Source organism: Castanea sativa, chromosome 1 (assembly GCF_040712315.1).
Source record: "Castanea sativa cultivar Marrone di Chiusa Pesio chromosome 1, ASM4071231v1".
Lineage (NCBI taxonomy): Eukaryota > Viridiplantae > Streptophyta > Magnoliopsida > Fagales > Fagaceae > Castanea > Castanea sativa.
In genome coordinates this window covers 13,727,144-13,753,535 of record NC_134013.1, presented here as the reverse complement: position 1 = coordinate 13,753,535, position 26,392 = coordinate 13,727,144, and the positions used below count along the sequence as shown (strand labels likewise).

At 35.6% G+C, this 26,392-nt stretch overlaps 3 protein-coding genes across 5 annotated transcripts; all 3 read left to right on the top strand.

Annotated features, from left to right (window-relative positions):
• Positions 1-382: 382 nt before the first annotated feature.
• On the top strand, positions 383-14,126 carry LOC142614790 (uncharacterized). Of its 3 annotated transcripts, none has more exons than XM_075787441.1 (18): positions 383-597; positions 1,625-1,769; positions 1,900-2,017; positions 2,638-2,709; positions 2,868-2,986; positions 3,118-3,198; positions 4,047-4,238; positions 4,323-4,392; positions 4,464-4,618; positions 5,946-6,110; positions 6,193-6,264; positions 7,052-7,172; positions 7,243-7,560; positions 7,666-7,826; positions 7,942-8,160; positions 11,881-12,522; positions 13,180-13,335; positions 13,786-14,126. In XM_075787441.1, the coding sequence occupies exons 2-18, from the start codon at positions 1,641-1,643 to the stop codon at positions 13,852-13,854; spliced, it is 2,859 nt and encodes a 952-aa protein (XP_075643556.1). In that variant the 5' UTR covers positions 383-597; positions 1,625-1,640; the 3' UTR covers positions 13,855-14,126. The 3 variants fall into 3 exon arrangements, with proteins under 3 accessions (XP_075643556.1, XP_075643550.1, XP_075643542.1); XM_075787435.1 differs by having other exon boundaries at positions 2,638-2,736; XM_075787427.1 differs by having other exon boundaries at positions 2,638-2,745.
• Positions 14,127-19,468: 5,342 nt separating this feature from the next.
• Positions 19,469-24,792, top strand: LOC142622624 (cytoplasmic tRNA 2-thiolation protein 1). Its single transcript, XM_075796138.1, has 10 exons — positions 19,469-19,654; positions 20,152-20,266; positions 21,298-21,440; positions 22,055-22,174; positions 22,432-22,544; positions 22,624-22,716; positions 22,820-22,860; positions 23,164-23,230; positions 23,319-23,430; positions 24,091-24,792. The coding sequence occupies exons 1-10, from the start codon at positions 19,550-19,552 to the stop codon at positions 24,253-24,255; spliced, it is 1,074 nt and encodes a 357-aa protein (XP_075652253.1). The 5' UTR covers positions 19,469-19,549; the 3' UTR covers positions 24,256-24,792.
• Positions 24,793-25,579: 787 nt separating this feature from the next.
• On the top strand, positions 25,580-26,156 carry LOC142638134 (uncharacterized). The gene has a single exon (XM_075812138.1). The coding sequence runs from the start codon at positions 25,590-25,592 to the stop codon at positions 25,986-25,988; it is 399 nt and encodes a 132-aa protein (XP_075668253.1). The 5' UTR covers positions 25,580-25,589; the 3' UTR covers positions 25,989-26,156.
• Positions 26,157-26,392: the final 236 nt, after the last annotated feature.

Sequence of the window (26,392 nt, the reverse complement as noted above, 5' to 3'; positions counted from 1 at the left end):
CCCTTACACATAAAAGAATATCCTCAGTATGAGCATTGAGTACTGAATATTGGCCATACTTCACAAATGTGATAATGGGGTAAGAAATGGGCCTAATGGCACAATCTACTGTATGCTGATGATTCCATGGGCTTAACTAAAAGCCCAAATGGCAGCAATGTATCATGGGACAGGCAATGACCACACACGACTCACGAGTCCTTTAAAAATTTGATGAGGAAAAAAAGGAAAAAAAGGAAAAAAAACCCTCTTGGGCAAGTGCCAACGCAGCACTGTTACGACAACGTATCGTTTTTATTTTTATTTTTATTTTTTGGGAATCATTTTAATTTAAGGACTGGCCATCTAGATTATTCTGGAATTCCAATTCTTAAACAACTTTACATTATAAAAAAAAAAAAAAAAATCCTAGAACAACAGAGCCAGACCGGGACTGCAAAGACCAAGAGAGTGCTCAGTCTCGCTCTCTCTTTCTGTGCAAGAAGCTAATTTGCTTTCGCATCAAGTCATAACGTAAACCCCTTTCAACTTTCTTCGGCGATCAAATCCAAATTCTTCACACTCTCCGATTCATTTTCACGCCCCTCCATCTCCAAGGTTCGCTTACAATCTCTCTCTCTCTCTCTCTCTCTCTCTCTCTCAATTTTCATCAAATCCCTATTAGCCCGATTCTTGTGCCTTGCAATCGCGATTGTACCTGAGAATATATAGGGTTCGTTTTCTTGATTTTCTTTTTTGAATGGTTTTTCCTTTTGGATTTTTGAAATTTCGATGTTGATTATCGGCGTTTGGCACCGAGTGGAGAAATGGATTTTCAAAGCTTCGCCTCTGCTAATTTACTTTATCTCTCAGCGAATTTTGTTTAGATTCTGGATTTTGACAAAATCTAGGTCTAGAATATCTCCTGCGTTCTTGCAAGATTTAGCATTTGAGTCTTTTGTGCCGTACATTTTTTGAAACTCTCTAATTTTTTAATCCAACAAAAAGCACAACTCAATGATGTTTGGAAATTGAATTGTCATATGCATTTGTTTCTGATTCCCAAATGTGGTATTGGAAATGAGAAATTTCATGAACCCAATTGTGGGAATCAGGGCGATGATGTTAATGCCCATTATAATGACAATGTTAGTGGGAATCAATTTTCAGGTGCAATATGTCTATTTTTAGACAAAGTAAACTTTGGTCTTTCTTTCTCTTGCAAGTTAAGAGAGAAACCGTTGTTTTAACTAGCAGAAATAGAAAGTTGAAAGTGTACATTTTGCATAACGTCGCTGTTTGGCATTGCATTTCAATTATCCCCATATCCTATATTTGCTAGCAGCTTTCTTTTATGGACTGAAAAAAGAGATATGGATGCTATAACCTTTTTTTTTCCCCTTATGGTTGATTATAATGTGTATTAAATATGTAAGTTAAGGTGGTCTCGGGTCTCATTAGCTGATAATTAATGGCCAGTATGGTGTTCCGATTCCTTTTTATTGTGGGGCCTTAATGCTTAGGGTTACTTGGATTTTGGTTTTTTTGTAAAACATTCTTTAGCCACCTACAGTCTGTATTTTGTGCTGCTTATTTAAGAGTATACTGCATTGATTGAGTACATTTTTTGTGTTTTATATCTCAGTTGCTGTTGATATAGCATGGCGGATCAGCACTCTAATGAAGGTTCCAGTGCTGGAAATGTTTCTGGGGAAAGCTCAGATTCGACTGTCAAGCTCAATATCAAGACTCTTGATTCCCAAATTTACACTTTTCAAGTGGATAAAAATGTGAGCACCAATCAGTTGTCTCACTTAAAAATAGAGCAGGACCCTATTCACAGTTATATTGCTTGCTCAGGTTTATTTGTAACTTGCTTAGTTTCTAATTTTAATTCTTGTCATTACCAATTTGTTTCAGATGCGTGTTTCATCGTTTAAGGAGAAAATAGCTAATGAAACTACTGTCCCAGTTGGTCAGCAACGGCTGATTTTCAGGGGAAGGGTCTTAAAGGATGATCATCTTCTTTCTGAATACCGTATCCAACCAATGGAGAACTAATCATGTTTGCATTAAGAAGTCCATAATTGGTTGAAGTCAATAATTTTTTTATTGTTTAACTTACATAGCTACCCAATGGTTTTGAACCTACAACCTTACCCTATACAAATTCTTATGAGAGGGGTAAGTGTCATTTAGGCCAGAGTTCATTGGCTAGGTTGAACTCAATAAATGTAAAGTTATATATTGGTCTATTGCTAATTTTATGGTTTATAAAGGGCTTGGTTGGATGATTGCTGATAAGTCTGTGTTTGTAAATACAAGTTGAGTGAACTTAATGTACTTAGGAAAAGTTGGTCTTTTGTTCTTCTCCATAGGTCATTGACTAACGCTTAGTTTGGATTAATCTATTTAGCATATCCTTGCTAAAAGTATTATGCTATTTATAGAATTTATATGTTGTTTTGTGGATTGGATTTACTTTTGTTTATTATATGATGTTTATCCTTCAATGTTTAATTATTGAGCATATCAGGCTGCATAAATCTGATTGTCAGTGAGTTTGTCACTGGTCTTTATAGTTCCTAGAATGGGCTCGTTTGTGCTACCAGCTTTATATTGATTACTTTCAGAAAGTAGTTCCTTAAGTGATTATAGATGTGGAAAATGGACACACATTGCATTTAGTGGAAAGGCAGCCAGCACCGTCACAGCCTTCATCTGGTCCAGGTACTGGAGAGACAGCTGGGAATGATGGTAATAGAGGTTGGTTTTCAGGCAAAGTTTCTTCTGCACTATATCGGGTTTGGGCCGGTTCTCTAAAATGGAAACCATCACTTGTAAAAACTAATTGTGTTTTTTTTTTTTTTTTTCATGCGAGTTGGCAGGAAATGATTCCAGTGCTGGCAACCCTCGTAATCGAATTGGGCAAGTTTCCCACAGTGTAGTTCTTGGGACCTTTAATGTTGGGGATCAAGGTGAAGGCATTGTTCCTGACCTTAGCCGGGTGTGTTTTCTTGCTCATAGTTGGTGAAATTCTTGCTTTAATTTGTATCTTAGTATTGGGGTTTGTGGCGAGGTGGGTTTATGTCAATTACAATTGCAACAGGACCTTATGGCTTTTTGTTTGAATTGTAGGTTATTGGGGCAGTTTTGAATTCAATAGGACTGGGTGGCCAGACTACAACTGTTGGTAATTCTGGCACGCAGTCTACCTTGGTAAGTAATGCACAAACCTTGCAATGGTGCTCATGTATATTAATTTATATGTTGGATGCACTTATAAAAAAAAATTTATATGTTGGATGCATCTTGCATCTCAGTTATCCAAGAGTAGAGCATTTTTAACAATCTGATCTATATAGTCAACTAGATTTACAATCTATGGGCTTGGCTTCATGAATCTAGTTAATCATTTGACACCTTTGACGTTCCTATATTATGATTATATTTCTTTCGACCTTCATGGTATTTCTTTCTTCTTTGCAATCCCTGTTTGAATCATGTCAAACCTATTTGCTGGTTACTGTAAATATCATTCACTTACACATCCATCAGATCTCAAACTCCTCTTGTTGACTGTGTAACACTTTGTCGACGCAAGGGCTTGCTGAATTTATAGCCTTCTTATCACCATTTCCATTTGCTTGGTATATATATTCATTTTTGCAATGTTCACTTTTTTTCTTATTTACTGCGTCTTTGTGTTGGCTCTGACATGATCTTTAATTTTCTCTGCTTCATGACTTGACCTGGATGAAGGATACATACGCTATTGGTCATATTCTCTCCTTCAATTATAAGTTTTTAACCACTCGAAGTTTGGCACTGAACTATGACTTAAGGCAATACATTAAGCATAATTAGGTGCACATGAATTGGATGGCAACTAACATCTGATCAAAGATCAATGCCTGACGCACATGGGAAGGAACTGTATAGTGGTTTTGACTAATATTGTCTTTTGCTTGTGGTTGTTGTGTTGGTAAATAAATTTTGATCTCTCAAAGGGATAACATGACACTTGTTTTTATGTAAAGCATATTAAGATGATTTTTTTCCCATAGCCAAATGCTCCCAGTCAGCCTCCTCAAGGAAACGAAACAGAAGGGATGCGTGGTAATGTTGGAGGCCAGGCCCAAACAGGAAGTCAAGCACAGTCTGGGCAGGCATTTTCTAGTCAACCATTCCAATCTTTACCTCAAGTTGTGCAAATCCCACTGGCTGCAGCTGCAGTACCTGTTCCTTCCCTTCATATGGTAGTTATATACTCTTACATTGATGATTCACATGTGTTTTGCATTAAACTGTCTTTCATATATCTTTTTTTCCCTTCATTTCAGCCTATCCCTGATTCATTGAGTACTCTCTCTGAGTTTATGAATCGCATGGAGCAGACACTGTCTCAAAATGGTGATTCCAAAACCTTTTTAACTTGTAGTTGCAAATGATTGCATAAAATTAACCAGTTCTCCATGATGTAGGGTATCAGCCAAATTCATCTTCGACCAACCCCCGTGACCTACCAAGGGTGGAATTACCTTCCAGTGCACAGGGGTTGTCTACACCTGAAGCATTGAGCATTGTCCTGCGTCAAGCAGAACGGCTTCTCAGTGGTCACGCTGTTGCTGCACTATCTGTAATCACCATATTCAGAATACTTTAAATCTTGGGTTTTTTTTTGGGTGACTTTGTTTTGTTCCTTTTGCTGCACAATATTTGTGTGTATGTTCGTTCTCTACCTCTTTTTTGGCTTTTTGTTAGATTATATCCATTATTTCTGATTTTTTGTCTCTTTTGTGGAAGAATGCATTTGGGTTTGTTGTGACATTAGCAACTTTTGGAACATTTCTTGTTGAGTAAAAGAGGGGAGTTTCATTAGTTCCAATATTTTTTCACTGAATCTGGGATTATTTTAGAAATATATATGGATCATAAGAATTCTAAATGGATTTTTTAAGTGTCCGTTTGTCTCTTAGCTTATTTGGTTAGCTTTAAGCTTTTAGCCTTGATATACATATTTTTAAAATCTCACTTTTTCAAAGTACAAGTACACTTTCAGCAAAATGCAAAAGCTAAATAAGTTGATGACTTTGATGCCCAACACACAGGATAAAGAGTGACACAGTTTGTTTTAGTATGCATGGTAAATCCTTATAATGATAATAAAGTATGTAACGATATAGAGTTAATATGTGTGCGTGTGTGTGTATGTTTCAAAGCATACAGAAGAAATATGCGCATCTTCTACATTGCACTCAAATTCTCATAAATAAAAATTGTTTCCAAAACATAAGAAACATTACATTGCATTTAAATTTTTCGAATGGAGAAATTATATTGCATATCAAGTTTTAAACATAAGAAACAAAGCATAAGGAGGCCCTAAGCAGCACATTTTAACTCATAAGAGTCCCTTTCTGGCTGTGGGTCATCTGCCATCCACCCGCTAAAGTTAATTTTATCAGTGCATTGAATGGTTTCAATGTTTGGTGTAAAACATATTGTCAACACCTCATTCTATTGTGCTGTGCATGTTTCATTGTGATGCAGTCACAGGATCTTAAAAATTAATTAGTACTGAAAAGTTTTGATCCCTGGAGATACTTAAAGTATGGAGGAAATTAATTCATTTTTTTTTTATAATATATATTTTTTTTATAAGTGTGTGTGTATATATATATATATTATATAATATTATATGCCTTGGGACATTTATCTTACAGAACTTTCTTTGACTACAATGTTTTTATGCAGTGCTTCAATAAGTATCTTTGATAGATGAATTACACTTTTCCAAAGCTGATGTATTGTATCAGCTATTTCTTTTTCGTATAAGATTCTTATTACTGTAACTTGAGTTTGATGAAGCTGATATATTCATTAAGATGTGCCAATTTTACATTCCTTGGATTTTGCCTTATTATCTGATTATGTGTTGTTTGTAACTTGCTGCAACTTTGTAGCATATTGCAGGACGCTTGGAGCAAGAGGGATCTTCTTCTGATCCCACTATAAGGGGCCAAATACAGGCAGAATCAATGCAATTGGGAATCTCAATGCAACATCTAGGTGCCCTTCTTCTTGAGCTTGGCCGCACGGCTTTGACACTGCGAATGGGACAGTCTCCTGTATAAGTCTTATCCCTCTTCTGTGCTTTAGTTCATTTGTATGTCAAAAGCATTTAAAAAATTCTAGCGGTTTGATTTGCAGGCAGAATCTGTTGTAAATGCTGGGCCTGCAGTGTACATATCTTCATCAGGCCCTAATCCTATAATGGTTCAGGTTTGTTAGTAGCTGCACGCTTTATCAATTCTTTTACCTAATATTAAGCATTTCAAATATCAGTTCACTAGATTAGGAAATTTTTGGACATCTAAGGTATCTGTAAGACTGATTTGATACTAGAATATTTCCAAGTTAAAGTTGCAATATCTTAGGTGAGTAACTTATTGCAATATTTGTCATGAGTAGGTCAATATTTTGTCTCTCCCAACAACTTTGTTTGAATAGTCTTGTGTTTTGGGTCACAGCGAGATACATTACATTCTAGATTTCATTGATTCTCTTTCATTAAATTGTAACTATCAATTTTTGTAACTCCAGGACTATTTTGTGTACTCTTGTGTATGCGAGGTAGTTCATTTTTTTAATAAAGTATTATTACTTATTCTGAAAAAGGGGTCAATATGTTTATTGACCGACTCATTCTTGTCTCTAAATCAATCATTGGTATTCAGCAATAATAGTATTTTCTCCTGAAACTAGAAGTCTTGTTCACGACTAAGGCAGATGCTCCATTAAGTCCAATTCAAATTTGACTGATAAAAAAAAAAGTCCAATTGAATTTTGATGGGGTGTAGTAAGGACGTTCAATAGGAATCAGGCATATGCTAGTCTCCAAATAGAGAACAAATAGTATAAGCTAACAAGTATAGTGAATAAGTAGAACAAGGTAATAGACTCTAAAGAAATTGTAGATTTGCGTTGTTAAATCCTAGTAGTTATGGCTTCTAAATGATTGCGATGGTTTGGTGTCAGTTATGGATTAGTGATGTATTATTATTTGCAGCCTACTCCTTTTCAAACCAGCTCCCTCTTTGGCGGTTCTGTTCCTCAGCCAAATCCCATGACTTTTGGTTCTGTTGGTATTGGGAATGCCCCAAGGCACATAAACATTCATATACATGCCGGTAAGATTTTTTTTTTACTTACCTGCACCATGTAACTTCTATATGGTGATTTGATGCTATTTAATTTCAGGTACTTCCCTAGCGCCAATTGTTTCAGCGGTTGGTACAAGGGCAAGTAATGCGGATGGAACACAGGGAGAGCGTCGTAATGGTGCTGGTTCTGGTGATTCAGGTGCAACAAGGGTGCTACCTCTGAGAAGTGTCATTGCGACGGCTGTCCCATCACGTCCTGTTGGTGTTGCAAATTCCGGTGTAGCTCAACCTGGGCTAGTTTCTGTTTCACAGCCTCCTTCTGATTCTGTTTCACTATCCTCTGTTATGTCTGAAGGATATCCTCGAATTAGAAATTTGGTTGGAAATATGCAAGGAGATAACATGGTTTCATCAGGTGGCTAGCTGTTTATTTATTTTGTTTAACCTGAATCCATTTATTATAAATATGTTAGCAAGTATAATGCTGCTCAATTCACCAAGCTGATATTTCTGTATACAGGTCAAGTAGAATCAACTGTTCAAAGTTCATCTGGTGAATCTGGTGCAGGTAGTGATGTAGGGAATGAACATCCAAATACCTCGACAGCCAACTTGATCAACAGAGTTGGGGAATCAGATGCATTTATATCTGGAAGCACACCTGAAAGTGAAGGTCAGAAGGTAGATTTTAGGCACAAATTGGGGATCTTATTTCTGCTACTTTTTTTTATTAGTAAATCCTGCTACTTTCTTGATTGTCGTTTGAATCTTGTACTGATTTATTGATTGTAAACAGCATGATCCTAAATGTGACCAAATAAGTAATAATGATGCTTCAACTGGCTTAAAAGATGTTTCTCCTTCCGGAAGTTCTGTGAGTTTTTTAAGTGGAGGAACAGTGGCGAAGGCTGAGGGTGTTCAGGAAAATGTTCTAAGATCTGGCGAGAAGCATGATGCAACTGAGGGTGACAAAGCTGTTCCACTTGGATTAGGACTGGCAGGTTTGGAACGTAAGGTAAGCTAATTTTGTATTTTATAATGTTCCTTAAAATAGCTTAGTGAAAGATAAATAGCTTTCTTCTCTCAGTAAATTATTGCTATAAACTCAGCTTTGCACACATGGTGTACTTGGCGTGATGTTTCAACATCTAATGGAGATGGACATAGTGGGGTGTTTGTTACTACCAGGGAATAGACTGCTGGGGGATGTTAAGGGACCAAATAGCCCCCTAGACATTATCTTTGAGAGGAAAACAGAGGAGCTGGTCTTGTGGCCCCACACATGTCCTTGTAGGCAAAGGTTTTGGTGCAGACTTGGGGGTTGTTGTAGATTTCACTGGGTGCCAGCTTAGGTTTGGTCACTGCAAAACATAATTTATGTTTTACTTGTCTAGTTTTGGACTATGGGGTGGTTCAGTAATGGCTGGACAATGGTCTGTTTTATTGGACACTTCCCTGGTAGGATGGGAATTTACATGTGAGTTATTGTAGATCCACAAGTTTTGCCACAACTTTGGTGTAGTCAATTGCAATCTATCACTTTCACATGGACCTATCATTTTTTCTCCACCACTCACCACCAACCACATCAGAGTTGTGGCACAAAAGTTGTGTCTAAAGACTCTCTCATTGTTTAAGTGACTATGATAAGATGCACAGATTTATTGACACAAATATAATGCCCAAACAGTTAATTGTTCATGTTAGATTTATGCAAGTGCTTATATTTGCACAAAATTGCTAGGTTAGGTAGCACAGTTTTTGTGCTTGCATGTTAAAATGCAATTTGCTAGAGGACAGAACATTTGACTAAAGTATCACATCACATGTTTATATTTAAAAAAATAAAGAAGAGGGAAATGAATGATTTAGGTTATTTATAGGAACAGGTAAAAAAATTGCGAGAATATGAAAGGAAGTATACACGCCAGGCTACTTTGTAAATTTTCTATCTTTGTTATTGTTCAGTTGTGTCTTATATGAGTTAGTTTGTGTGCTCCTGCTCTTTTTGTGCCATTTTCTGCTTACTTTTAAGATAAATGCTTTTCCATAGTTCATGATGTGTTGGAAGCCAAATAAGAGAAGGGGTTTTGAGGTTCGTAGCTGTTATCAAGTTTTGACTTTTGCTAGTGATCCTCCTCCCCTTGGAAAAGCATATGGAAGCCTAAGGTCCCTTCTAGAGGTGCTTTTTTTGTTTGGATTACAGCTTTGGGGAAAATTTTGATGATTGATAATTTACAGAAAGGAAATGTTTGGAATGCAACAATGGCTTGCCAAATTATTTTACTATGTCTTCTTCCACTCTCCCTTCTACATCAATAACCTCTCCCCCTCAACCATCTCATTCACCACTGTCTCTACCTTCCCCAACCTCCTTGCCACCCTCTATACCTTTTCCCCACCCTTTCCACCCTCTGTCCTCACAACAATTCCCTTTTCCTCCATTTTTTCCTTGGCCCCTACATTTTTCAACTTTAATATGTCAGCCTCCTGCTTCCCTTAGTACACATCCTGTGTGCTTTGGTTTTTCTTGTACTTTGACTTCTTTTTTATTTTTTTGTTTTCTATCAATGGATTTTATTACTTATCAAAAAAAAAAAGTTTGGATTTTGGATTGTTGTTATATGTGCGAGGGTAACGGGGAATCCATAGATCATTTGTTACTTAATTGTCCTATTGCTACTGAGTTGTGGACTATGGTGTTTGTTTTGTTTGGTATTCAATGGGTGATGCCAAAGGCTCTAGTGGATTTACTGATGCGTTGGCAAGGAAAGTTTGGACATCAATTATAATATTAGTGTTGTTTGGATGGCTGTCTCTCATTGTTTGATGTGGTGCGTATTGCAGAAGAGAAACAACTAGAGCCTTGAAGATTTTGAAAGGACAGTACTGGACTTAAAACTTTTGTCCTTTCGAACTTTTTTGGCCTGGATGTCAGATGTCGGAAGTTTTCTATATGTTTTTTGTTTTTTTGATACATAATAGAGATTTTATTGATAAAAGTTCAACATGTTCACAATGATGAACACTCTGAACTGGAAACGAATACAATAAACTCAAGGAGTAAAACTAATAGAATGAAGAAAAGCACGAATGGAAATACATTGTGTGTAACCCCAACTCAAGATCACTGAAACAAAGTACCAAACAGAAGATATTTTAATAGTTCTATAGATTTCTCTTTATCTTTAAAGGAGTATTTTGTGTTCCTGCCAAACTAACCATATTAGACACACTGGAACCAAAGGAGTAGTTTTTATATGTTTGATTTGTGACTTGATGGATCATTGTAATTTGTGTGTTTAATTGTATTGGTCCCCAGTCGAATACATCCTGTATACTCGAGTGACTTTTTTTTTTTTTGAATTCAATAAAATTTCATTATGTATAAAAAATAATTGCTTTTCCGCAGTTCTGGTTTCACTGGTTATGCTCTTGTTAGTTTATTGTACAAAAAACGTTTTCTGGAACTAATTAGCATTGCACAACATAAAGAGGCTTTGGTGGCTGATGATCATGCAGTGTGGTAGCTTTCATTGGGATATCAGTTTCATTGGAGCTGTGCAAGGTTAGGAGTTGGAGTCTTGTCTCTTTTCTGGATACCCTGTACTTTACAAAAGTTTGTAGGAGATGGGAGGAATAGAAATTATGTTGGAAATGTTCATAACACCAGGAGTGCAAGGTTAAAACTTTTTATGAAGTTTTCTAGGATGTATTGTGACTTTAAGGAAATTCCTAACAATGGATAATTTGAGGAAGCAGCAAATAGTAGTGGTAGATTGGTGTTGTATGTGTATGAAGAGTATGTAAACTACTAATCACTTGCATCTTCTCTTTAACATTGCTAGAGCAGTGTACCATGGTTTTATGTATATCTGTGATGTTGCCTTGGAGTTGTGGGGTATGGTTTTGTGTCTATTTGGGAATCAGTGGTTCATGCCTAAAGTTCTGTTGATTTGCTGTCTTGTTGGAAAGGATGGTTTGGTTGACATCATAATGTAGATAGATGAAATGCAATTCCTTTATCTCTTATGTGGTGTATTTGGAGGAAAGGTAATGCCCAAAGTTTCAAAGGGTGTAAGAAATCAATTTGGACATGAAGCTTTGGTTCTTGAGGTTCTTATATGATTGGATGGCTACCACCACATATTTTTCTTTTTCAAATGGACTTGAGTTTATTGAACTTTGTAGTTTTAATTGATGGTTGGTTATCTCCTCCTATGTACATGGGTTGCGCCCTTTTGTGCCTTATAAAATAATCTACTTATTTATAATTTTTTTTTAAAATGTTGAGAAATGCATTAGCAACAGATCAAGCAATAGAAGTTCATAAATAAAGATGTGGTGTTGGGGTCTTGTACTGATTTTTTTAATTTAATTTTACAAAACGCTACATATTTTTATTTCTTAGATATTTGTTATAATTTTGTATTTAGCATTGTAGGTTCCTCATATTGTGGTGATTCTATATTGGCTTTAGTCAAGTATTACCTGTTGGCTTGAGTTTGTAAATTTCAAATTAGTACTTGAGAATTCTCTCTCAGGCTTCGTTCTCTGTTTTGAATAACTTCATGTGCCATGTTTGATTTTGCTTTGCTTCTATTCATTTTATTTTATGTTTCAAGTGTAGTGGGCTATACATGGTACATTGTTTAGTTTTTGGGTTCTTTAGTTAACAGGATTTGAGTGTCTTCTGTTTTATAGATACTAAATCCATTTTTTTATATACAATCAGAGACGAGGCAGGCCACAAAAATCACAGGTCCTGGGTGGTGATGGTGGTACGGCCAATGCTTCTGTTGATCAAGATCGGCGGATTAGAACAAGCGGCCAACAACTTCTGCAATCTCTAGCATCCCATAGCTCTGCTGCAAATAGTATGAATGCAAATGAACAGCTCCTAGGACAACTTCCCTCTGTAGTTGGGCAGGTCATGGACAGTAGACCTCTGGGAGGGCAAGGTTCTGATGACCAGATTGATATGGCGAGTGTTATGTCTCAGGTCTTGCAAACTCCTGCTTTGAATGGTTTATTGGCAGGTGTTTCAGAACAAACTGGGGCTGGCTCTCCGGATGTCTTGAGGAATATGTTGCAACAGTTCACTGAGAGCCCACAGATGAGGAATACAATCAATCAAATTGCCCAACAGGTTGACAGCCAAGATCTTGGAAACATGTTCAATGGGCTTGGAAGAGGCCAAGGTGGTGGCCTCGATTTGTCTAGGATGTTCCAACAGATGATGCCCATTGTATCCAGAGCCATTGGCGGTGGGCCAACAACCTCTCAACTTTTTCCTTCTGCTGAAGCTGTAACCCAGCCAGAATTTAATGGGAGGAGGCTGAGCAGAGATGACAAACCTAATGAACATAATGTCCAGGTTTGTATACATTAGTGTTCGTAAAGGACTAGTACATGTATTTTCTTTTGCTCTTTTTCATTAGTTACTCCTAGGCTGTCAGTCAAATCCTACTAACAGTGTTTGTTTTACATGTGGGTCACGTTATTGCAATGGCCTTGTCAAAGAACCCTACTGAAATATATTTTTACATTAATAACTCATTGAACTGCATCAGGTTGTTGATTAAATGGATTTGTTTTGATTTTGGAACACTTCTATTGACAGACCAAGTTTTCTAAATTAAATCAGTAGTTACTTGTTATTAATAGAGAAATTAGGAAACAAGGACCGGTTAGATTGTACTATAATAACGTCACTTTTATTGACTGACCTAGTTTATTTACTGTTGTTTTGTGGGCTTTAGTGCTTAATACTAAAATTCTGTAATCTGCATATTTAAAAAAAGTCTATTGTATACCATCCTGCAATCCTGCATTTGTTGTGGATTATGTTTTACCACAAATCCACAGTTTCTGGTTGTTGACATACTTTGGGCCTTATACCTTTAAGTAGGAAACCATAGGAGACAAGTTGATCTGAAGATATGTCAAACCTGAAGTTATATGAAACATGTGCTTGTATTACTGTTAATTTGGGCTGATAATTGATAACATAAAGTCTCTTTTTTGTTTTCAGATCAACCTACAACAAGTGGCTCAGGGGATTGAAAACCTGAATCCATCTCAAAATGTTTTCCGTTCTGTAGCTGAAAATGCAGTTCAGTTATCTGGCAGTGAAGGTGGTTTTGAAGGTCTTGTGGATGAGTTGTGCAGTGATGAAGGTCTTGCTAATGTAAGTGTCCAAAATTATGATTTTGTGCACCTATAACCGATTGCATGTGGAGGAGAGAGGAGGGGTGGTGGGGGGGGGGGGGGTGGTATTTGGAAGTGCAGTTGTGGTATTTGGAAGCACAATGAACTGCACTTCCATTGCCATGCACTCAAGGTGCTAATGAACTTCTTAGCTAAGGCCACCTCTTCCCCCCATAAGTAGGGCTGGAGAGTAAGAATGTGAGTTCAAAACTCATTGGGTGTGTTTAACTCACCAATAAAAAAAATGCAGTCAAGATCATTTGTCTGCATTAGAAGCTATGCATTTTTGTTCTGTAACTTAGTTTCGGTGGTAGTAGTTGTGGAAGCTATGAATTCTTATGTTTTTTATGTTGTGCATGAGGTCTGTTTAATAATGATTACAGTAGATGTGGCACATTTGACCGCTCATAATATTATTTGGCCTGTGCAGGAATATATAGAGATGTTACGACATGAATTAAATCGACGAGTTCAGGGTCACCCTGGGCAGGACAACTAGTAACTAGAGCCCACAAACTCAAGTGGGCATGGTTGTGATTTCTGGATGTCATTGTGAGGATTATGGAAGGAGGTTGGGTTTGATGGTAATTGACTTCGCCAGGGTTTTTATTAAATGGTTGAGTTACTCAGAATCCTTGTATAATTTAGGTTTTTGGCTTGATGTGCTTTTAAATTGTGGTTGGTCTTCTTGTTGCTGGCACACTCATCTGGTTTATAGTGTATCAAATCATTAATTTATTAATACATGCTATATAGGTGACAAATTAATGATTTTTTGCTGGGCCTGGTAGTTAAGGCCTAGATTGTCTCCTAACAAACCGCCACCCCCCCCCCCCTCCCCTGCCTCGGCTTCTCCCACTGTTATTCAGCTTCTCTTCAATTAGTTTTTTGGCATGTCATCGGTGGATTGTTGTATACTTACCTTCTGCGAGTGCATGATTATTGTATCTGGTACCTTGCCATACAAAAAGATAACAATGGTGCAAGAAAACTTGAGAAAGGATTACCAACACAATGAGCAAACCTAAGAAGAAATGACGAAGAAAGGAAATGTGCAGCCAGAGAGTAAAATATTCATTATGCAGGGCTCTTAACATTGCATTATGTGTTGAGTAAATCTGAAGTAAAACATTTAACTCTTCTAGTTATGGAAGAGATTTAGCGTTGCTTAGGTAGAGCTGATTAACAAACTGGTATACGTTCCTTCAGTATGATAACCTATTCTAACCAGCTCAACCACTGTACAAATCATCATAAGCTTGCTAGTCCTTGACTTGTTGAGTCAGCTAGGACGCGATGGGGTGTTTGTTCAGTTGGCCGAGATTGACTTGGCATGGAGTGACCTGGCATTGCATTGTATATTCTGCTTCAGTTTCTCAAACGCATGGCCAAAGTATAGGGGACATGAGTTTGGAGCGAAGACCAGGAACGTAGTGGAAGAAAAGCATTGGTGACCCGGTCAACAAGTTAATTTGAGATCCTAATGGACAACCTAATGGACAACAAGGTAGGGAAACAGTTAACTTGAGATCCTAATGGACAACCTTCTCTCAAAAGATCGATGGTCGACCTCAATGTGCTTGGTCCGAACATGAAAAAGTGGATTTGAGGCAACCTCAGTCTGAGCACGAAAAACTGGATTTGAGGCCGAAGAAAGAGTTGAGACAATACCGAAGTAAATCTGTAGCATATGGTGAAGAACAAAACCCAAGTATTCGAGAAGGATGTGAAATCAGCTAAGTTCAATACTAGTAGAGGCAAGAGAACAATATTCTACCTCTGTAGAAGATTGGTTGCTTCTTAGCAGATCAAAGAAATGGGATTGAGACAGAGAAAGATAAATTGGGCTTGATTGGATTGTAGACTTGGGTTTAGTAGGAAATCATTTTGGGCCGACCTAGGTTAGGTCTGGTCAAATCATTTATACTACTATTTAAGGGGTTTTCTCTTTTTAGATTTCTATTTTTTTAGTTCAAAAATACCCCTACAGTCTTATATTTAAATAGAGACAAACCTAAAGGACAATCCGGTAAAAACTCATTTTTTTAGTTCAAAGATGCCCCTACAGTCTTATGTTTAAGTAGAGATAAAACTAGAGGACAATCCGGTAAAAATGCAACTCCAACTCTCACTAAAATATTGCCTAAAAAATAGAACAACTCTCCTATTAATTTTTAAATTGATTTATTCACTTATAAATTAGATTTTTAAAATAAAAATCATATATATATATATATATATATAAAATAATGAAATACAGTTTTTTTCTACAAAATAGGACTACTAAAAAAGAAAAGTCTCATCGCATGCGCGAAGCGCGTGTGATGAGACTAGTATTATATTAATATGCTTTCTTTGTTTCCAAAAAAAATCTGAGGGGCCGTAGTGGAAAACGCAATTCAACGAAATTTTTTTTATATGGCTAACGGAAAACATCTCTATTATAATTGAAATTATTTTTTTCTTTTTAAGAGCAGAATAAGTTTTCCAGTTTTCAAAAGTGGAAAATGTTTTTTAGAATGTCATATACTCAACAAAACACCACACAAATACGCTTCACAATACAAATATTTCTTGAAATTTGTTTTCTAGAAAATAAAGAAAATGAGTGATTATTAGAAAATATTTATTTTTGAAGCAAATAAAGTATAAGACTTCAAAGAACTAGAAAGGGGAAAATTATTAGCTATCTCTCTATAACTAGAGTTCATATCAAATTACCCCCTTCCCTTTTAGATATTGTCATTAGATTTTCTATTTGAGTCTAAAATTAAATCAATATTCTTAGATCCAATTGATTAATTCTCCCAGAAGTATACGTATCATTTACATATTTAATACTCAAAATTTTTAACCTGTTAAAATAGAAAAGAAGCTTTATAACGTTACTGTTTAAAAAAAAAAACTATTCTTTGATTTTGAAACTATAATTTTTTTTTACTTTAAAAATTTTATTTATTTGTTGAAATTTAGAAAAGTGCCATTATACTTTTTTAAAAAATAAGATTTAGAAAATCATGTATAAACCAATAAACTAATAATTAATGGTAATAAATCAAAAAAAAAAATAATTCAAACCCACTATAAATACTAAAACACATTATTGCGACTAATAAGAAAGAAACCAGCATTTACCTATATATATATATAAAAAAATTTATTTCTCTAAACCATAAAAGATGAAATGACAGTTTCTTAAAGTGAAGAAGTAATTTGAGAGAGAGAAAGAAGTGAATAAAGTTAATGCCGACCATCTTGTGGTTTGGATTTTTTTTTTTTTTTTTTTTTATATAAGTGTGTGTGGTCGGAAGTGCACAATAGATATAAATATTTGAAGTAAAATGCTGAAAATAAAAAAAAATCTTCAAAATAAAAACAGTATAGTAAAAGCAATTGGTATTTTAACAAAATAAGGTTTCAATAATAGATTAAAACACTTACAGGAGATAATAGTAGATACAAGGCTTGGCTTTGAATTGGAATGGAAAAAGGTTACAAACTTTGGAAGCAACCTGGAAACTATATTTCAAAACTAAGAAAATTTTGTGATATTCTAACCTGAAAGTGAAAGGAACATCCCTTTATATGCAAAATAAAACACTGCTTAAATAGTGAATAATAAATAGTAAAATTGATTTTTTACTATTTATCGTAGGTCAGCAAATTTGTCAGCATGTACTGTCTGGAGGGAATCATCTCCCGTGGAGAATAGCCAAAGCAAGAGCCATACTACTATTAAGGAATCAAAGCAGCTTTAATAACTTTAGTAGGAAATCAATGTAGATCAGTAGCTTTAACACGAAATTCTTTATCTAAGAACTTAACAATTTTGGCCCTTATGCCGACAGAGTTAATACTCACCTAAGTCTGGTGTGGAGGCTTCATTATGTCCAAATAATTCCTGATTATAAGGGTAATAAGGATCGTTATTAGTAACAGAGGCTTTTGAGGATGCCTTGGATTCTTGGTCATCTTCTTCTTCTTCTAAGTTAGCATTTGCAACTTCTTCTTCATCCTTCCATTTTTGTTTTAGTAGTGCAATTATATCATATATGCTGAGACCATCAAAGGCAGAGTTTTTCTTTTTGGTCTTGGCGGAAGACTTAGAGCATTACCATCAAATATTCTATAAATATGCCATTTTAGCACACCAAAAAGGCTATTTTATTATTTTAATACACCATTTTACAATTCACCATATATCACATCTTTTATTTTTCAATTCTATACATTAAAATAATATATACAAATATTAAAATAACATTAAAAAACTAACAATATAAAAATACAAAATAAAAAACTTATTTTAACTACTCACTGCCATCCACACCAGCCAACCACTGTTACAAACCCACCACCATAACCCACAACTAACCATTGTTACAAAAAACAGCCCAAATGTAAAACAAAACCAAAATCAGCCCAACCACATGCAACAAACATAAACCCAGCAAACCACAATATCACCGGCCAAAACCACCACTAATCACCACCAACTAAAAATACCAAACCTACAAAACTAAAATCAAATTTCTCAAACCAAATTCAACCATAAACAATCCAAAAAAATAAAGGGATTTGGATCTTAGTGAGATCGGGCAGATTTCGGCGGAGGTGGGTTGCTTGGTAAGCACATCGGCGAAGGCGAAGCGAGCTACTTGGCGAGTAGCAAGCAGCGTTGGCGGAGGTGAGCGGCGTTGGCGTCAGAGGAGATGCAAGCTACTTGGCAAGTGGAGGAGGCAAGCTCTAACAAGTAAAGGAGGCAAGCTCTGGCGAGCAGCAAAGGCAAGTTGCTGGTGAGCGATGGAGGTGAGCTGCGGGTGGAGGAGAGATCACTGTGGCGGGTTGTGAGAGAGAGAGAGAGAGAGAGAAGGGTTGAGAGAAAAGAGAGGTATATGGTTGAGAGAGAAAAAAAAAAGATAAAATTAATGAGAGGAGAGAGAAAAATAATAAAAATTTAATTTTTTCATATACCATTCTTAACCGTACCGTTCCAAATTTGGAACGTCATTGTTCATTTATGCCAAATGTTTTGGCATTTAGAACACCTCATGTGAGAGGGTTTTTGGTGTTTGGCGTGCCAAATGCCAAATATTTGGCATTTGGCATATCTGCTGGGAATGCTCGTAGTAGATGTGGTAGCAAGTGTAATGGGTTAGGGCATGGTTACTTGCACAAGTGGGTACGCTAGTGCTTGAGTTTTGACCTGAGTAGCAATGTTAACAATGCTTTGAGAAACAGTCGGGAATTTTGAGTAACATTATCAATAACATCTTAGGTGTTGAAAAATTTGTCCCACCATTTAGCAAGCCATTGCTGAGTAAGAACATCATCTTCCTTGACATATTGCCATTTCTAGATCCACGATACCTTGTATTTTTTAACAAAATGTAGGGTTATAGGAAACGTAGCACCATGTGCGCCTGTCTTAAAAACACTTGTAAAATACTTGAAGGAGCCGGTCAAAGGTCCTGAAAAAATATCAATAATGGAGCCAAATTGTGTCTACCAACGGATGAACCACAAAGGAAGTTGAGAATTGAAATCTTTATCAAACTTAACAAACCAAGCGTGGGTCATAGTAGCATCTTGGTGTAGCATGAACTTGAACCATGCATGAATATAATCGTGGTATGAATATGGAATAGTTGAACCCGGTAAAGGTTTTGTAGAAGCAGGATGGAGTTCCCCATTTTTCTTTAGTAACAATATTGATGATGCAAACACTGATAAATAATTTTTAATTTATCAATCTTATTAGGTATGGATTTGATAAAGACCAATTTTTCATGAAACAGGGTAGCTGAGTAATAATTTAAATTTTTACCATTGTGTTCAGGTATCTCATTTTCAACGACTTCAAATGATTATATTGGGATTTGGGATTAAAAAAAAAAGTGTTAAATATGTTTTTTACATATAAACAAAATGATATAGTTTTAACAAATTTAAACCACGTCATTTTTTTTTTTTGTTGATAGGACGTCATTTTGAAACTTATAAGACAAAATATAATATATATATATATATATATATTTTTTTTTTTTCCAAATTTCACATTTAATAATACTAATAATTATAAAAATAAATACCCAAGACGGTTGGTTCCTTTTAACAGCCAGCCGAAATATTTATATGTTGAGGGTTTTCAGAAACGAAGGGCGGAAAGGAAACGATCGTGTTAGAAAATTGAAATGGAAAAAGGCAAGGAGGAGAAGCCGACGAAGGCCGGGTCCCGCTTGTGCTGTATCTGCAATCAGAAAAGGGCCGCTCTCAAAAGACCTAAAACCCTACAGCAGGTGCTTCTCTCTCTCTCTCTCTCTCTCATACAACACCACAAAGTAAATTAACATAACATGCTGCTATCTTTCATTCAAATCTCTGTTCCTACAAAGCTATATTTGAATGTTCTCTCGATTCCAGAACCGCAGTAATAAGCAGAACACACCATGTGAACTTTTACACCAAATTATACTACTACACTTGTTCCTTCCTGTTTCATCATTCTATGAATTACTTTTTTACTTTTAAAAAAAAAATATTTATTAGATGTTTGTAATTGAACTGATTGCAAAATTGACAAAAATATATAAAAATTAATTTCTATAATAATTTAATTGATTCTTTTTAAGGAAAAAATATATAGTTTAATTGAAGGACAGGACTCATAATTGAGCTTCATTTTTTTTTTTTTTTTTGGTGTTGAAAAGAGATTTATTAAGCGAAAATAGTGGTCCTTAAATAGGAATAAAAAAAAGACAGATGATGATGGGGCTGATAAATTTTATGTATGAAGATATGCAGGGAGTGTTTCTATGAGGTGTTTGAGGAGGAGATCCATCAAGTAATTGTTGAGAATCAGTTATTCAAGCCCCGTGAACGCGTTGCTATTGGTGCGTCTGGTGGTAAAGGTGAATGCTTGTTTCTTAGCATATTTTATCGTATTCTAGTGACTATGCTTGTTTTTCTTATTGTATGTTCTGAGTCAGATTCAGGAGAAGCACTAGATTTCTTTCATACTGAAAGAGCCGAATTTAGGTCATTTTGGTCTCGGTGTTACCTAATTCCGTATATTTGATTCCTGTGATTTGCATTTGATTACCTCTAAAATTATTATAGAAAAAATATGATTAGTTAAAATACGTCATGTGAAGAGTGAAGCTACTCTTTTAGCTGACCGTCAGGCAATGAAAGTGAGTTTATGGTTTCATCCTACTAATTAATGGGTCTGACAAAATAGTAACATATCTTATTATAGCCAAGTGAAATGTTGTATGATAAATGTTTTGTAATTAGCATATACTGAGAAATATATTGAGAATGGTCTAGTTAGTCAAAAGAATGGCAATTTGATTTTACTTTTATAAGATAAAATGCTAATGCATGTAGTGAAATGCTAATGCGTGCTTTGATTGTACGAGAGTAACGATGTAACTGTTTGATTACAGATTTGGGGCATATGAGGATTGACCGAATCTGGTCATGTGATGAATCAGATCATCTCAATCGATACACTATTCAGATTATGACATAGGAATAGATAATATTGAGTTTGTCTGTACATGTTGTAAAACAGTTTCTTATATATAAATATCCCTTGTAAAAGAAAGAGATATTAGTTCAATTATGTATTCCACAAAAATTTAGGGGCGCAGGTTGCCCAAAGATAGAGGCAGATATTGAGCAGAAGTAGAATATAGTTAAGCCATAAGGCTCAGTTTTTGCAATTGCAGACCAATATGTGAATTTTAAAAGTTATTTTCATCTCCTGTCTGTTAGTTCTTCACTTCTTTGTGTTATGCATGTTGGTACTCCATTTTTCTGTCTTTTGTCTTGTTGATTGTACCATAGCAAGCCGTTGCCCATCCAGCTAACTTGACATGACAAGTTATCTGTTTTTTTTTTTTTTTATAATTCTCATTGCCTCTTCGCATGTTTGCAGATTCCACAGTCCTTGCTTATGTATTATCAGAATTGAATCGGCGACACAATTATGGCCTGGATCTCTTCCTCTTGTCAGTTGATGAGGGCATTACAGGGTACAGAGATGACTCTCTCGAAACTGTCAAACGTAATGAAATTCAGGTGAGTGGTTCTTTTTTTTAATAAACTCTTGTTCATTTTTATTCATATTGTGCTCTTTGTTTCCCTGCAAAACGGGACCTGTGCACACTATGTATGACCTTTTATTGTGCTTGTTGTAAGTTTTCAATAATGTTTTCCGGGTGATATCACTGATATGCTTTTTTCCCCCATTCAGGATTTGCCTTTTGTTTCTTTTATTTATCAGTTTGAATAAGGAACTTGATAAAGTTGTAATTCTTGTAAACCAATTGTGATCATATTCTGAATTTACGAGAAACGTAGTTACCAGCTTCTATAGCTCCAAGTACATGTGTGTTCACAGTCTTGATCATATAATATTTATCTACTCATGGTTTATATATGGGCTTGCAGGTACGAAGTTAATGTATGAAATCATTATTTTGTTTGTTCTAGTGCTTGAGAGTAGTTGCAGTGCCAGTCTCTTTGCTTGTTCATCATTGTTACAACATGTTGTGTGCTGTTTGAACATCATTCTGAAACTTTGACTTGTTAATTTCCTTTCTCAGTTGTCTATTTATCTTTTTTGAATATGTTTGCTTTGTCATTGTCTATTATTCTGATGCCTGACTCTTATTCTAATATTCCATTTTCAGTATGGATTGCCACTTAAAATTGTCTCCTACAAGGATTTGTATGGATGGACGATGGATGAGATAGTGAAGATGATAGGTTTAAAGAATAATTGCACATTTTGTGGTGTTTTCCGACGCCAGGTATAGGACATGACCTCCTCTAAAATTATAGGCACACATATGTTCATCATGTATTTTCAACTAGCCCTGCCATTTTTGCTGTTGGTGGCAACACTTGGCTTTGTGGATTAGCGCGGGGCATGCACACAATGATTTGATATATCAAGCACAATTCCTGTTGTATAATTACATAGTTTTTAACCACAAGGGTTAATGTTTTATCAGTTGTGAAAATTAAGTGGGATTTGATTCAATTGATTGATTGCTTTATCTCTAAGGCCCTTGATCGAGGTGCTGCATTGTTGAAAGTAGACAAGGTCGCTACCGGACATAATGCAGATGATATTGCAGAAACAGTTCTTTTGAATATTCTACGAGGTGATATTGCTAGGTGAATACATTTGTCCACTCTTCCATCTTGTTTCTTATAAAGTTTTGTGTATAAACTCATTGATGTTTTTGCTTTGTAGATTGAGTAGATGCACTTCAATAGTCACCGGTGAAGATGGACCAATTCCAAGATGCAAACCTTTCAAGTACACATATGAAAAGGAGATTGTTATATATCCTTGTTATTGAAATTCTCAATGGTTTTGAAAGTCTTGTAATGTGTTATCCTTCAAATATTTTTTGGTATTATTTACAAATCCTTAACAAGATATACACGTATGCATATTTCAAGAGGCTGGACTATTTTTCCACCGAATGTATGCATATTATTCCACTTTTCATGAATATTCTTTTCAATGACTCATTGCAACTTTCTCTGTTAGTTTCCTTGTGCGGTTTATTGGAACTACTTAGCATGTTTCTATCAAACTCTGAATAGTTTTATGCAGCTTAACAAGTTGCAGTACTTATTTGCAAGTTCGCAACTTTTCTTGCCAATGATAATAGTCTGCAGTAAAGTCAATCAATTATGAGCTGGTCTTTTTTGTGTCCTACCTTTGTTTCTGTTAATCGGGTTTTCAATTGAACTGATTACCAAGTTCTTTTTATGGAAACTGCAGGCATTTACTCTCCAAATGCATATCGTGGCTTTGCTCGTGAGTTCATAAAGGATTTGGAAAGAATCAGGTTTTTATTTAGTTGAGACTTTCCCCAGTGGTTGGCATTTTAGTTGTTTTTTTAGTATGACATATTATCTCTCATCTTACTGATGCAGACCTAGGGCCATACTTGACATCATCCAATCAGGGGAGGATTTTAGGATTTCTACTTTTACAAAAATGCCAGAACAAGGGACTTGTGAACGCTGTGGCTACATTTCGAGCCAGGTAAGTTTTGCTTCTATTTCCATCTAACCAGAAAATTTTGGGTACTTATATCTCATGGAATTTATTTATCACTTAGATTCTATTTGCAGCATTGATAAGCATATTCCATGACTTGATATGTTTGACCAAAACTCAGTAGTATATAACCCGTGCTTTTGTTGTCTAACGCAAAATTCAAGCTTCATTTTATTTCCTAATTATGGAAGATTTTATAAGCATGATTTGCAAATGATAGCTCATTTATAAAAGTAGTTTTCTGCCTATTAGACAAACATGTTTATTATGGCCTAGAGTGGGGAGAGTTTGTGCAATTACAACATTTTGGGAGATGGAATGCATTAGTTTTGTTAAGCTATCTTGTGTGAGGCAGCCTCATGTGCAGTAGGAAAATATCAAACACATATGCTCAGTTATGGCCTTTTTCTTTTCATGATACCAAGTCCTACACTTGCTTGTAATTTTCTTCTGCGAACCAGCACTTCCTTTGGATGGGTCAGGGAATCAATTTATTATCATTATCCAACATTGCCATTTCCATCAGCTTCCCCCCCCCCCCCCCTCTTTCCCCTGCATGTATGTGCTTTAGGAATGACCGTTCATGTGAACATGCATGTGCTACCCATTAGGGCATCTATTCATCATCCTTGTGTTATTGTGCAGAAATGGTGTAAAGCTTGTGTTCTGCTTGAGGGACTAAATCGGGGTTTGCCAAAGCTGGGCATTGGTCGGAGTCGAGGCCCTAATAATGATCATAAGAAGGGAACAAAAGAAACTAATGGAGCAAAGAGTATTGAGAGCAAGCAATGTGGAACTTTGGACTTTTAATGTAGCACGCATAGTTGCATAGATCACTCAAACTCTCATGAGCTCAGGGTCTGAGTTTCACTTTAAGGCAACAAAAGTGATAGTTTCTCAATGCTCTTGGAAGGGTGGATACTCTTGGAAGGGATATATCCACCCTGTTGATTGAACTGAGACTGTTGGTCTCGTGACTAAAATGAACAGCACAGAAAAAGAAAAGAAACCAATTAGAGGATAGGATCTTTCTTTTTTATGGTAGAGTTAAATTATGTGGGAAGTCTTTTGGTAGAGATGAATGGAATTAACATGGAGAAAGTAGAAACTCCCTTTTATTATTTAGCTGTAGTGATTGTGAAAGTTTCTTTTCTGTCGGCACCAAATCATTTTGTGCAGGATGAAGTCGTTCTTAACGGTTACACGACAATTGTGGTTGTTTTGATTTCTGGATGGTAGTAATTTTATATCTTTACAAATTCTTTTTGCTAGTTATGCAATTTTGAACAATGTAATTTTCTATTTTGGTTTTGTTTCAAATATTTAGCTGGGGTTTTCTGTGGTCAATCTCTCATCATTTTTCTTTGCACTAGCAATGGACTGATTGGTACTCTCATCTCTAATCTACTGTTCTTGGACTCTGGTTGGCCTCATTGCTATATAGAAAGGCCCTGATCTAGCTCTCTACCTCAATCGGTACATAAACCATACCAAATACACCAAAAGTACCTGGAAGCCATTGCAGTTTTACTTCATTTTGGCAAATATGTTCAGTCCATCAGTTGGCACAAAAAGCATAGTAAATATAGTGACAAGAATTTTCACAACTGTTGAACCACTATTTTTTGGACTTGATACAATAAATCTACTGATACAAATATATATATATATATATATATATATATATATATATATATAAATAATAATAATAATAATAATAATAATAATAATAAATAAAACAAAGAAATTCAAATTAGAATTTTAAATTAGAGTTTCAATTTTGAATTATGTGTCTTAAATTATTTATTTTTAAAGAGTTCTATTTCTTAATTTTATAATCAAATATGAGATTTCATTATAAATATTCATTCAAATGAGTTATTAAATATAAAATTAAAAGGTCTAAAATAAATTAGTCCTAAAAAAAAAAAAAGGTTAGTTTTTATAATTGTTGACATAATCAATTAAGATTAGTGCATAATAAAATTAATATTAAAGTGTGTTTTAATACCGCTTATTTTACTGAAACTGAAAAATTATTACATAAAAGTAAGAGTCAGTTGAAATAGTAATTTGAGCTCATAAATAGTGTAATGAACTCATAAATAATAACAAAACTAAAATTGAAATAATTTTAATTTTTAATGGTAACTGAGACTCATTTCAGTTTCAGTTTGGGGTTCTCTGTCTCTCTCTCTCAAGCTCAACCCATGGCTTCCCCAGCACCGCCAAGCTCGGCCACAGGCACAGGCGTTCAAAACCCTAAGAAATCGCTGGGTTTGTTTGCAAACGCAATGAAGCGCAAAGACAGCTTCATTCAGTTCGCCGCCATGGCGGGAATTTTGCTCTTGAGCGTCAGATCGTTGGGCCAGAAGTACCGCATCAACGACCTCGAGGAGGACACGTCAGCTCTCAAGGAGGAGCAACAATCCCTAACCGAGCGCATGAACAACATCAAGCAATCTCTCCTCCACGAGGCCTCTCTCGACCGCACCGGCCGCTTCGCCGCCAGGCTTCGCCTTCTCTTCTCCGATCAAGACTGATCGGAACCCAAATAGCGATTGTACTGTGAGTTTCGGATTTTGTTGATTTTTGATTCGTTTTGAGTTTAGGGTTTTTGCTCCTTGAGTTCAGTGAAATGTCCTACAGATGATATATAACTATTTGGATTCTGAAAACCATGAATTTAAAGGCTTTTCGGGTTTCTAAAATTTTTCTCTCATACTCCGAGTTAGCTTCTAAAAACAAAAAAGTTTGAGTGTGATTTTGGTGAGAGTAGGCTCTTTTTTCTTTTCTTTTTCTTAAAAAAAAAAAAATTATGTGTCTTCTATTTTAGTATCTGTTATAATGTAGAATCTTTGTCATTTGATGTTTGGTTTAGGGTATTATTCATTCTCTAAGAAGATGATTGCGATATATATTTGTCAAAAAGTCTTTTTTTTTATTA

What these genes read in the sequence shown, in the direction of transcription:
- LOC142614790 (XM_075787427.1), top strand. Translation starts at nt 1,641, where the DNA reads ATGGCGGATCAGCACTCTAATGAAGGTTCCAGTGCTGGAAATGTTTCT. An exon ending in TCATCTTCTTTCTGAATACC is followed by an intron (nt 2,018 to 2,637) that starts GTATCCAACCAA and finishes AAGTGATTATAG; the next exon opens with ATGTGGAAAATGGACACACA. An exon ending in TGGCAGGTTTGGAACGTAAG is followed by an intron (nt 8,161 to 11,880) that starts GTAAGCTAATTT and finishes ATATACAATCAG; the next exon opens with AGACGAGGCAGGCCACAAAA.
- LOC142622624 (XM_075796138.1), top strand. Translation starts at nt 19,550, where the DNA reads ATGGAAAAAGGCAAGGAGGAGAAGCCGACGAAGGCCGGGTCCCGCTTG. An exon ending in TCAAACGTAATGAAATTCAG is followed by an intron (nt 21,441 to 22,054) that starts GTGAGTGGTTCT and finishes TTCCATTTTCAG; the next exon opens with TATGGATTGCCACTTAAAAT. An exon ending in GGACTATTTTTCCACCGAAT is followed by an intron (nt 22,861 to 23,163) that starts GTATGCATATTA and finishes TGGAAACTGCAG; the next exon opens with GCATTTACTCTCCAAATGCA.
- LOC142638134 (XM_075812138.1), top strand. Translation starts at nt 25,590, where the DNA reads ATGGTAACTGAGACTCATTTCAGTTTCAGTTTGGGGTTCTCTGTCTCT.